Source organism: Excalfactoria chinensis, chromosome 9, assembly GCF_039878825.1.
Source record: "Excalfactoria chinensis isolate bCotChi1 chromosome 9, bCotChi1.hap2, whole genome shotgun sequence".
Classification (NCBI taxonomy): Eukaryota; Metazoa; Chordata; class Aves; order Galliformes; family Phasianidae; genus Excalfactoria; species Excalfactoria chinensis.
The window spans coordinates 6,418,635-6,431,194 of NC_092833.1; the positions used below are offsets into that span (position 1 = coordinate 6,418,635).

General features: G+C 40.4%; 1 protein-coding gene across 1 annotated transcript in view; it reads right to left on the minus strand.

Annotated features, from left to right (window-relative positions):
• Positions 1-10,884: 10,884 nt before the first annotated feature.
• DNER (delta/notch like EGF repeat containing) overlaps positions 10,885-12,560 on the minus strand; it is a 97,517-nt gene continuing 95,841 nt past the window's right edge. The window contains exon 13 of the mRNA XM_072344597.1: positions 10,885-11,957. Within this exon, the coding sequence (XP_072200698.1) occupies positions 11,846-11,957 (112 nt within the window). The 3' untranslated portion in view covers positions 10,885-11,845. The remainder of the gene's footprint in view (positions 11,958-12,560) is intronic.

Genomic DNA, 12,560 nt, shown 5'->3' on the forward strand with positions numbered 1-12,560 from the left:
ATGTGCCATAATTAAACAAGCCAAGAGGATGAAACCTCTCTGGGAGGAAGGGCGATGGCAAAAGTACAAATATGGGGAAGCGTGGCAGGTTGATTATATCACCTTGCCACGATCTCGCAGTGGTAAATGCTATGTGCTCACCATGGTGGAGGCAACTACTGGGTGGCTTGAAACATACGCAGTACCCCATGCTACCGCCCGAAACACCATATTGGGTCTTGAGAAACAAGTCCTGTGGCGGCATGGAACCCCAGAAAGAATTGAATCTGATAATGGGACACATTTCAAAAATTCCCTTATAAATACTTGGGCCAAAGATCATGGCATTGAATGGATTTATCATATTCCCTACCATGCACCAGCTTCTGGTAAAATTGAACGATATAATGGGTTGTTGAAAACTATGTTGAAAGCAATGGGTGGTGGAACATTTAAGCACTGGGAAAAGCATCTAGCAGAAGCCACTTGGTTGGTCAATACTAGAGGATCTGTCAATCGTGATGGTCCTAGCCAATCTAGCCCCCTACACACAATAGAAGGAGATAAGGTCCCTGTTGTACATGTAAGGAACATGTTGGGAAAAGCTGTTTGGGTCCTTCCAGCCTCCGGAAAAGGAAAACCTGTTCGTGGAACTGTTTTTGCCCAGGGACCTGGGTGCACTTGGTGGGTAATGCAGAAGGATGGGGATGTTCAATGTGTACCACAAGGGAATTTGATGCTGGGGGAGTGCAGTCAATAATTCTATGTATCTATGTATATATTTGCATGTGTAGTGTGTTTTAGTTATTATAATTATACATTCAATTATGTTACATTTAAATGTACTATTTAGCTATCATAGTTTTATATACGTGTATATATGTATATATATATTAACCATGATGTAATAATGTAGAATAAGGGGTGGAATGTCATAGTTTTGTAGTGCTGCTGTCAATATTCCACATCATAACATCATGTGCAGTATAGATCATCCATACTCCAGTTCCGTAGAATAGTAGCATCCCAGGTGCTCAGCTCTCGGAGAAGAACTACATATCCCAGAGGACGCCGCGGCCAGAGATAAGTCACGGGAGGAGGACATCTATAATCTCACTCTCAGGCTGGAACTCTCTCTCTCTCTCTCTCGGACTCTCAGGGAGTGAGAAGCATTCCTGCCGTGTCGCCTAGACTTCACAGTAGGCCTCTCGGTTTTCGGGGACTCTCTCTCTCTCTCTCTGTTTTTGTTCGATTTATTAGCCCAAATCATTGTATTCCGATATCATATTTAGTAAAATAAGTTTTCCTCCTTAGATTGCTGCCACTGTTTTATTTTCCCTTCCTTTCCGGGGCCCCGGGAGGGGCGGGAGGGGAGGCCCTACGGGGCGGCTGCCCTGTCACAGATACAGGTAAATCTAGGTAACCTGTGACAAATGGTGGCAAGAGAGGCTGAGCCACAGTGCATTGGGCCATGGGTGGGAAGAGCCTGAGGGAGTCTGCATGGAGGAGAGGGGGTAGCAGGGATGAGGAAGGGGAAAACAGAGGGTCATAGCCTGAGGAAGCCAAAGCACAGAGCAGTTTGGGGATTGTTGACAACCTGGGGAGGGCACGGTAAAAAGCAAGCAGAAGGGACAGGAGGAGAAGCCCTCATCCCCACAGGGAGCACACCCAACAGTAGCACGGCTGCCAGCCACGCACTGCCATGTGAGGACCATGATGTTTCCACTGAGAAGCCAGTTCTGCCTTAACTTACCCAAAGAATCTCAAGTCCAGCTGTCACATGATCTTGTAAATAGCAGAATATGATAGACAGATCTTTGGGTTGATACATGCCAAGCTCTTCCATCTCTGTTCCATTCTAGGAGCATAAGAATTTGAAGTGAGACTTCAATGAGCCATTCAGCTCTGTGCACCTCTGATTTTACTGTTTTTATTTGTGAATTACATTTGATGATTATTAAATACTTACTTGTTTATTACATTCCCTCTGGAAATGCATTCAGAGATCACAGTCACCCCACTTCACTTTTACCCCAAGCTAAGGCCAGGACTTGCTCACAGCTCCTGCCCATCACTCTTCTGTGAGTTGCACAGATGAGACACTGTGTACTTAATTTGAATTACTCGTGATTTTTAGCAACATTAACAAAAGACTCGTGTATGTAGAGAAGCTGCTTTTAGGGAGAGTACTGAAGACAGCAGAATTACAAAAAGGAACGAAGAACCATAGGCGATAAATAAATAATGAATCAATCTTATGTGCATTGGATATCCCCTCAGAATAGGAAAATTTACTGAGAAAATAAACTTTTGACCATCTGTACTTGAAATTATTTGCAGAGCATCTCTGCAGCAAGAAAATGGTTTGCAGTGTCATCCAGATTTCACAATTTCCAGCCACTTCCTTCTCGGGCACTGCACTGATTAGTGGGAAGTTTTCTAACACATGTTGCTGGGCTGATGTGAACTGATTTGCTGGCAAACAGCTACACAGGCAGTAAATACAGATTTACAAACCATTCAGAGAAGCTGAGGGATCAGCCTCTTGTGTTTGCTAATGTAACGGGGCTCAAATTCCTTCAGAGTTTTTGGGAACCAGAGGGAATGCAGAACCCCCAACAAAAGTATCAGTCTGATGCCATCAACATCTCACACGGGATTTTACAAAGTTTTGCAACTCAAGGATGAACTCTATTAAATAAGTAAAACTTCTTCAACCCTAGAAAAGGCAAAAAATACATTAACAGAAAATCAACAAATCTCAACTGTCCTTCATTAAGCTCCTACTTAAATTTCAGCACAAGCGACCTCCAGTACAGTAGTAAAGCAAGGGTGTGCTTCACTTAGCATCATCTGGGAGCCTGGTTTAAGCTAAAAGCAAGACATTGGTTAAACAGATGGAGGCTGGCTGGCTGAAGGGGCTTGGTGGCCAGTGTCATGTAGCCAATGTAGTTTGTGCACAAGCAATAAATCTACTTGTAAGATAATTCTGTTATCCATTATGAGATACAATTTGCATTTTCCTTTCAGAAAATGCATTAAACATTGTCTTTTTAAAGTGATTTAAGAGTTGTGTGCCTCTTCGGTGTGCAACAATAAGAAACACATCCCCATGCAGAGGGATTTGCCAACTACTGCTGCAAAATGTTAGGCAGAAAATTGCACTCATAAGTCACCTCTGACACTGAATTTTGAAGAAGAGGGATCTAAATCAGAGGTAACACATAAACAAAAAGGCGAGACATAATGAATCCTCAGAAGTTTCAGGGCTGAGCTGCTTCTGACTGAAGAATGTGTTTAAGTATTAACTTGAGGACTGATATTATTTCTCCTCCCACAGTTTCTGTCCTTCCTGAGAGATACTGCCAGATGGAAAATGAGGGGAAAAACCAACACATTGTTTATGTCAAATCAGAGTTTCTTGAAAAACAGTTGAAAAAACATGGGCAACACCAGCCCTACTACCAGCATCAGATAACTGCTTTGTTGGAAGATTTTGTGCTCGTCTTCAGACAGGAGTCACCTAAACTAGAGCAAAAGTAGAAAATACTAACCAGTACAGACGTGTTGTAGTGTGTGGCAAGAAACTTTAAAGATTCATTGAAGCATCACCATATTTACCATTCAATAACCTGTAATTCCAAATGAAAACTTTCAAATTCCATAACACATATCACCAAGTAAATGACAACTGTGAGGCATGTTGATTTCAACCTGGCATGTCTGTCATTGCTGCTAGCTTACTTCCCTGTGTTAAATCTCACATGTATTAAAACATAACAGCTCCTCAAAGCTATAAGGAATGAAGGCATCTCCCTGGAATTCTAAGACAATTTGTGAGCAGAAATGAAATGTGTGAAAACTGATTAGCTCCACACCTAACCAGTCCTCTCAGGATCTCCTCCAGGCTTTGTCCCTATCATGCACAGGATTACACAGCATACAGGGAAAAGGGGAAACAGCGTGCTTAGTACAGGAGATAAAAATACCTGGTCATTGCCTTTTATATGTAGAAAAACAACAATTTCAAATTCATGGTAAGATGTAAGTGGGATGACATAATAGGCACAAGTAAAAGCAGACTGTTCCTTGTTTACATGAGATTTTGCCCCTTTTGTTTTGACAGACTGGCTCTATTACAAGCAATTCAAAGGGAAAACAAGTGAAATATACATTCAAAGTAAAATAATTGGAGGAACTGAAATCACGTATAGGCCACAAATAAGACATTAGGGATAGCACATCTTAGATACAAAATCCTTGAAAAAAATTATTCTGCATCATAATGTAAGAAATAAGCTGACTTTAGGACACTGAAGAGGCAATCTCCTTTACACATTATTTTACCAAAGAGATACAAAAGCCAATCTTCTGGAAAGTGGTGTGGGTAAATGAAGCTTTACCACCTGTGAAATTAGCCTTCTAGCCCTGATGCTCATTTTCTTGAAATTTGCAGTGGTCAGATTTGCTGATGAGAGAGACTTTAGTTGAGATTCTATGTGTTGGTTTCATAGGCTTGAGGACAAAAGATACAATTTCCAGGGCATTATTGCAAATAAATACACTATCATATTTCAATTTTTTTTTAATACAAGAATGCATGCGAAGCCATCAGATGGGATAACTGTTTTTAGAACGATGTCCTGATGGTATTTAACAAATTGCTAGTTCCTCAAAGGCAGATAAACAAAGCAAAGAGCATTAAAGAGTTGGCAGTAAAGGTCTGTCATAAATATTGCTTCCACATTCAACAGGACTTTGATTGTATTTTTCAAACTGGCTGACATTTTTTTGTTAGAACTTGTAGAGATTCATATATTTCACAGATACTCAGCCACAGTGTCAGTGGTTAGACAGATGGGAAGTTTGGGGGAACTTTGTTTTAGAACTGTTTCAGGACATTTCAGAGACATTCATTAGCTCTTCTAATGCATAGAAGGCACATTTAACTACAAGCAAATTGAATTTAGGATAAATTGCTAACCTGAGTATTTAAGGACTGTGCTGATAATTGTAAATTCATGGTAAGAACTCAGGAATCTACTCCTCTTGCTATAGCTGTGGAACAGTGCTCACAAGGTCACCAATGTATCTGCAAAAGCACAGAAGTGCTGCAAGCCACCAGTCTGAGGAGCAAGGTTATGCTTCTTTGTTTCTTGTGGACACATTCACAGGTCAAATTCATGGAATTTGATCGTTACCAGAAGCATCTTGTACTGATATTTTGATGTGAACATGTGCTATCTCTGATGTAGAGGAAGCATTCCAAGCAGTCTTGACTTCATATTTGTACGTCAAACATCCAAAAGGGCAACAATACAACTGTGTCAACATGCTGAGACTTTGAAAGAAGGAAAGAATAGGAAGCTGTAACTTTGGGACAAAATAGGGCAGTCACAAAGTCTACAGACTACCATCTCCATTAACATTTTATTCAGGCATTAAACACTAGAGTTCTGGTAGAGCAGCGTCATTCTGAGATGCTATTACCTTGATGCAATACCAGATGCTGTTTTTCATCAACTGAAATGCTTGCGAGGAGGGAAGAAGAAGAGATATATCTGATAAAAAATGAACAGAGGTAGGTGAGTCAAAAAAAGTGCTCTTCCTTGGTGAAGAAATTCCCAACTAGGAAACTTCATTGATAATTTTGCATCCAATTTCCATTCTTGTCTTCATCTGTGGTATGAGCAGCTTCAGTTTCTCTGTAAGATGCTAATGCTTTAGAATGACATGGCAGAAGATACAGCACCAGCAATAGATGAATGCAAAGGATGCTGAGACCTTTCAGCAGTGATCACCCCTCAAATCATTATGACTGCAAAATGAAAACTAAGTCTTCTGCTGACAAAATAATTGTGTTGGCAGCTTCTGCATGCCAAAATCATCCACATTGCATTAGGCTATTTTCTCATTCCACAACAGCTACACACATTTTTTGTTAACATGTGCAACTTGTTTTTGGCTCATATTCCAGCCAGATGTACTTCAAATTGGTTCAAATCCATGTAAGTCAATAAAAAGCTGAGATGAAGATCAAAACAGTCACGCTCTGATTTCTTTGAGCAGAGTTGGAATGACATCCATGTACAATCATATGCAGGAGTACATAAATTTTCTCATATGAAAACAAGAATGGAGTCCAAAATTTAAGATAGTACAAATTCAGATTACTATTCATGTATGTATGACTCCCAGAAAGTGAAAGATAAGTAATAGACAGTTTCATAAGGGACCTCTGTTCTGCTGCAAGGGTCTGTCTCTGAACTAAACAAGACTCATACATAGGAAAAGAAACAAAACAAAAATCTAGACTGATGGGCATCTCTTTCAGGAGACAGCATCGCCTCTGGATTGATAAACAGGATCTCTATGGATCTGTGGGACTCTAGCTAAAAGCATGGGGTCAGGGAGCTGGAGCAGATTGTTTCCTTCAGACTCTTCCTGGCCTGTTATTGAAGCTAGCACAGCAGACCAGCTTATTTTCCTAAATGATTAACTTCGTGCCTTTTCTGCTCAGCACATCAGATAAAGAAGTTTATTCTGTTAGCATATTTATTTACATTCCTTTGCTGAAGATCTCACCAAACAAAGTGTATTTGATGATTTATTCTTTGCTAGAGGGGAAGCTTATTTACAATAATCATCTTATCATAAACTTCTTAAAAGGAGGATTCAGAACTGGAATTCATAATAACAGAGAAAGCTGACTTTTCCAGAGAGGTCATTTTTGTTACCCATTTTGTGCTGTAGAAGGAATGACACCAACTGAGCCCAGATGGGGCTGGATGTGGCACAACCACTTTGAAGTTCTGTTTGTTTTCACTGGTTGACCCACCCTGCATCAGAAGGGATCACCTTCACCTAATTGGAACTCTTCCAAATGATGAGGGGAAAGAACAGAGAATATAAAGAATTCAGAAGCTGAGTTCCACAAAGGGTGCTCTGAAGCACAAAAATTGCTCAAGAGGGGTCACTTCCAGCTAAAGCAGAAAGTAGAGTTAGGAATTACATAGATAGCTTCTGAGTGAGCCCCTCCAGTGACCAGTGTGTCAGGACAAGGACCTTGAGTGAGCTGAGAGTACTTGGCCCACCAATCTCCAGCTATTCAGGCAGCAGCAGAATTCAGATTGCTCCGACTCTGGACTCAGGCCAGTCCTATTTCCTTGATAAGATGCTTAAGATGGACATAAAGGTGGCTCAGAGTCAAATCTGCTTCATGCCATTCCTTCTGAGCCTGCAGAGTCACATAGTGTTGGCAAATATGCAGCCAAAGTCAGAAAGGAGGACAAACTTGTAAAAAAGGATAAAAGAGCAGTTCAAAGTCCAGGTCTTTGGGCTCCGTATCTCTCATTTGGCATGAGTTAAGTGCTTTACTCTTCCCTCACTGCTTACCTGCTTATACAGAGCACTTCACATGAGTAATAGCCTCCAAGAGATAAAACGTACTTTAAACAAACTATTCCCCACACAATTTGCAAAAGAGAAAGTGTCTGAACAACATAGACCCATCCATCACTTTCACAGTAGCCAAAAGGTTTGCAGAGAGGGCTTGGGCACACACTGGCCTGCTCTAAGGCTCCTGTTTCTTAGGAACATCCATAAGCTCGTTAGATCTCAATAATGCATTCTTTAACTTTACACATCTGGAAAAAGCCTGAAAGACCAAACTTTCCTTCTTTTGCCTCTTTTTAAAGGCCAGCACCAAAAGAACACAGACAAACAGTAGACCACAGCCCAACCAGCATGTGAAGTTTGGAGACATGGCAGCAGTGAAAGGAAAAAAAGTTTCCAAAGCTGGGGAAGCTTTCAAAGCAAGTGAGCTGGAAGCAGCCAAAGGGAGGCTGCACTGGATCTGCTTGGCTGCAAGGAAAGGGCACATCTCTTCCCACTGTGACATGCAGAAGCTTTGAAACAGCAGGCAGTGTGAGAAAGGAATCAGAGAAATCTGAGGCAGAGCAGGATAGCCATGTGAAAGGGGCAAAGTCTCCTGTACTTATAACCCCAGCAACCCAAGTAAGGAAGAGCTGTTTAATTCCTCTTAGCCTTCCACACACAATAATATTCAGTGCTGTTGCATTTATTTTTCATGAGGTGTCCATTGCTATCAAAAGAGAAACCATGTATCTTCAGGAATGCCTTATCTGTTCAGACATTTTTCAGCTAAGATCTGCTGGAGGAAAGCCAAGATAGGATGCTGATATAGGATTAAATATCAATGCTGCAATTGAAGCTTCACCTCATGAGACTTTGCTCTTTCCAATTCTCAATTTCCTCACAGCAGCGCATGTATCAGCTATACTTGCAGTAGAGGGAAATGCGCTGAGGTCAGACTGGTGGCTTTGGTGCACAGCTCATCCCAGCAGAGTGCCTCAGGCCTCCTCCAGGTGCCCAGAAAACACCAGTGCCCCCAGAGCTCCTGACTGTGTGCCACTTGATCTCTTCACTGCCAGAAGCAGCACCAGCTGAGAACAAATGCAGCTTACGAAGGCTTGCAACACATACTCACACCCTGCACCCTCCACCCAGTTCACCAGCCCAATAGTTCAGATTGTCACTTCACCTTCCAGCAGCACCCAATGCTTACCACACATCAGGACCTTCCCAGTAGCACCACAAACTGAGCTGAACATCAGGGCTTCTCCAGCCACATGCACCCAAGGGACAGCAGCATACCCCCTTTGGAACTCACGCAGGGCACATGCAAATGCCCAAAGCACATGCTTTGGAGATGAGACCTAAAAGAGAGGCTGAAGCTTTAATTTTTCTCAGGTACAGTTAGGGTTGCATTAGTATGCTTTAAGGATGAAAATGAATATGCATTTAGTCAACATATATTTTCTAGCTGTTTGGCTTAACTGTTCTCTTTGGACATTGCAATTGGCCACATGGACAAGGATACCAACTTCAACATTTTGGACTTACTCCAGAATCTGTGAATCATGACATTTTCCTGATAGAAGATGTGTCACAGCTCTGAGCAATAGCTGCAAGTTTCTACCATGCCAAGAGGCACTCTAGAGTAATAATGACCATGCTTCTGCAGGAAAATATTCAGGGATGTTCTCCTATTCTCAGAGGGAATAGGAGAAAAATGGCCAAGCTCAGGGAAATGCCTGAGAGACACAAGCACTGGAAGTCAGTGACAAGCCCTGAGACCTGTCCCCAGCTGCAGGAGAGCTGGAGGTCATCAGCCTATTGAAAACACACACAGAGACCCCTTTCTGCATCTGGATGAGTTATAAATGTGCAGTATCTTAATAGCAGGTGGTTTTTGCTATATAGATGCATTTGTTCTCTATGCAAAAGCAAACAAATAAGTTAACAAAGAACATCCTCTGCTTTAGGAACCAGTGTCTCATGTCCCCATGCATGTTTATCCTCAGACAGATATGATCTGGCACTGTAACCAACTTGTTCTAGCAGCTTCCGAGCTGGGATGAAATCTTAGGACAGGTTTATGCCCTCTGGGCTGTAGGGCTGCTCTGTCTTAGCAGGCAGTGCAGCGCCTCACAAACATCTCTGAAGTGCAAAGATACAGGCACGGAGCATGCAGAACATGTCATCAGAGTTCAATAAAGTAAATTGGAAGGAGGAAAGGTAATTTTCAAAGCACAATTCACAGGATACACAGGATTATTTACAGAAGCTAGAAGCTTCATGCTGACAGTTCCTTACAAATTACTTATCTTTCGGGTCAGTCACTTGAGAGAAATACAGAATGGCCAAGAATCACTACAAAGGTGTGATTTATATGCAGAAGGGCTACTGCTCATTGCAAAATCTCTCTTGTAAAATATGGTGCATTAGTATGTATGTTCCCTAGAACAACCAAGTTGCTTATTTCCAGACTTTGCAGAGATTTGTAGTTCTTCTTCAGAGATAAATCAATTTTAATTTCACCACTGAAAGAGACCAAAACACAAGTATTTGTTTTCTGTATGATTAGCAGATCAGTCATAACTCAAATGTATTTGCCGCTGTTCAACAAAAGATATGAAAAATGGCATTGGGTATAGCTTCTTTCTGACAAGTGTCATTTTGCCAGACATTCTTAAAGCATCTCTGGAAGTCACTTGGAAGTTACCACCCCCAAAGGTTTTCATGCTTGGAATAAAGAAAAAGAATGAAAAACACTAGCCTGACAGCTGACAGATGCAAATCCACAACCCTTATCCCGGGAAACTGCACCTGAAGAATGCAAGGGAGGCTCAAGTCTAGTTTCTTTATGCCTCCAACAAGTAGTTCTTGACTTGTGCCAACAAGAAAACTCATGGTAGCAGACATGGCTTGTTGAGAAAAGCATTCTGGGTTTCAAAATGCATCTGGCATTTATATAATTCAAACACAGCAGGCTGTTAGCATCAGCTGACGTACTCAACCACCCAGCCATTCCAACAGTAAAAGAATCCTCTGAGTTGTGCTCTCAATACGGAGTGTTTTACTAAAACCATTCACTACAAGTTTTACTTCCAGGTTTACTACACTCTCCACCTGAAAACTGGTATTAGTTTTAGAACTAAACAGAACAGAGCTTTTCACTGTACGTCATCCTAAACTAAGCCAGATACTGATCTGAACCTGAATTTCTCCTTCTGCCATTCCTTAAACGTAAGCCAAAGAAGCCTTGTCACTCCTCTTCTTTACCTTACACTGAAAGCTCAAACAGATACATTACTTCACCAGAAATATCACACAATTCTACATTTCTGCCACTCTCCAGGCTAACCTCTGCCAAAATAACCTGTCTTGTCAATACAGCCCCTGTGGTTTTTTTGGTTTTCAGACTATTAATAGCTGAAACATCCTCTCAGGCATTATTTACAGCACATGATATATCCATGTCCTTTCAAATTTATAGACAACATTTTCAAATGAAGAAAAACAAAAGAAACAGCTGCCATCTTCACTTGATAACATTTATTCCATATTTTCTGAAATAAGCGAGAATTTTAAGAAGACCATAAGCAATCAAATACAGCCACAAATAAACCATACTGATCCTAAATTAGAAGCACTGTGAGAAATACACAATATTTCATGAAACAAGACTGTACATCAACAAACAACTCAAACCATATGCTTAGGTTACTCACAATATAAAAAACTTCAACCTTTAAAGAAAAATATAGATTCAGTCCAATTGCAGGATCTAATCCCGTGTCCACTGAAGTCAATGGAATTTTTTTCATTGATTTCAATGCTTAAAGGATTGTGCCCTTACTTTGCCTCAAGAGGCACTTTAATTATTATACAAGGCCTAGCCTGAATACTATTACAAATATGTCAAACATCAACTCAAGAGTATGTTCCAGCAACTTTCAGGAAATAATGGAGAAATAGGCTATCTATCCATGCATGGAATAAGGCAAAAGCTAATTCATTCAGATTAGGAGTAATAATTTTTACTAGTTTCTTCTTCACAACACAAACATTTTAGACTTTTTTAATTAATGGATATATTATATATCATATTATGCTTCACATTTTTCCTACCTCTACTGAGAAAGCTGGCACTGACATGTCATAAAGAACTCCTCATTAATTACTGTTTTCTGTTCTGTAACAAGCACAAGAAACTCATCTGGGTTTAGTAATAGTGTCTACCAAGAAAAAAGCACACACTATCATAAGCTTATAGTTTATAGAGCTCAAGGTACATTAAAATGTAATTCATGAAGTTCACAAATTCTGTTTTAAAATATTTTTCCAAACTAAAAGCTGCAGAAAATTGGTTCTTAAATATTCTACAGAAAATTCTGAAGCATCTAATGGTTTTAAATTACTTATGCTTTCTTCTTAAAAATATTTAAATTAGGTTAGTAGCCCATCCTTTTGAAAAATAATCCAAAAAAGATACACTAGGTTACAAATCTTTTGTCTTAATCAGTGTAACCAAAGGTTTGTCATCGGGGCTGTAATCTTCGTAAGCAATGGGGGTTGCATCGTACATTGCAGGTCGGGATTTCTTGCCAAACCTGGAAACAAAAGAAAGGTTTGGTGATAAATGGGAGAATGAACACATTAATGGCAACAACCCACTGAGATATGGTATGCTGTCAGCAACAAACCAGAGCACCCAGGTAAATCCTAAATTATACTGCAGCATGCCAGAATTACAGATGTTTACCTATCTGAACTGGAACTTCCAAAATATATGCATCCACTCATTGTTATTAATTATAATTATTAACAAATCGTAATGATAATGCAGTAAACCAAAAGAATTCTGCAGGAATTCAGCTGCTGAGTTCAGCAGTACCAGAATTTGAGAAGACTGTAGAAGTTGAGAGTAAAACTGACACAGTTGCACAACAAGGCCAGATTTTTATCTTAGATTTCCTTATTGTAAAGCACACGGCAACACTTTCCTAACAACCCTCCCTAACCTACATAAAGGTCAGCTCATACATACCCACCAAAACAAAACAAAACAAACAAAATAAAACCACAGATCACAGATAACCATGTCACATTTGCATTTGGAAATGCAACAGTAGTGCAATGAATCAAGTGCTATAGACGAAGCGTTAAAAAATATAACTTGAAGGTTGTGCTCACCTGGCATCCAATTGAGAAGT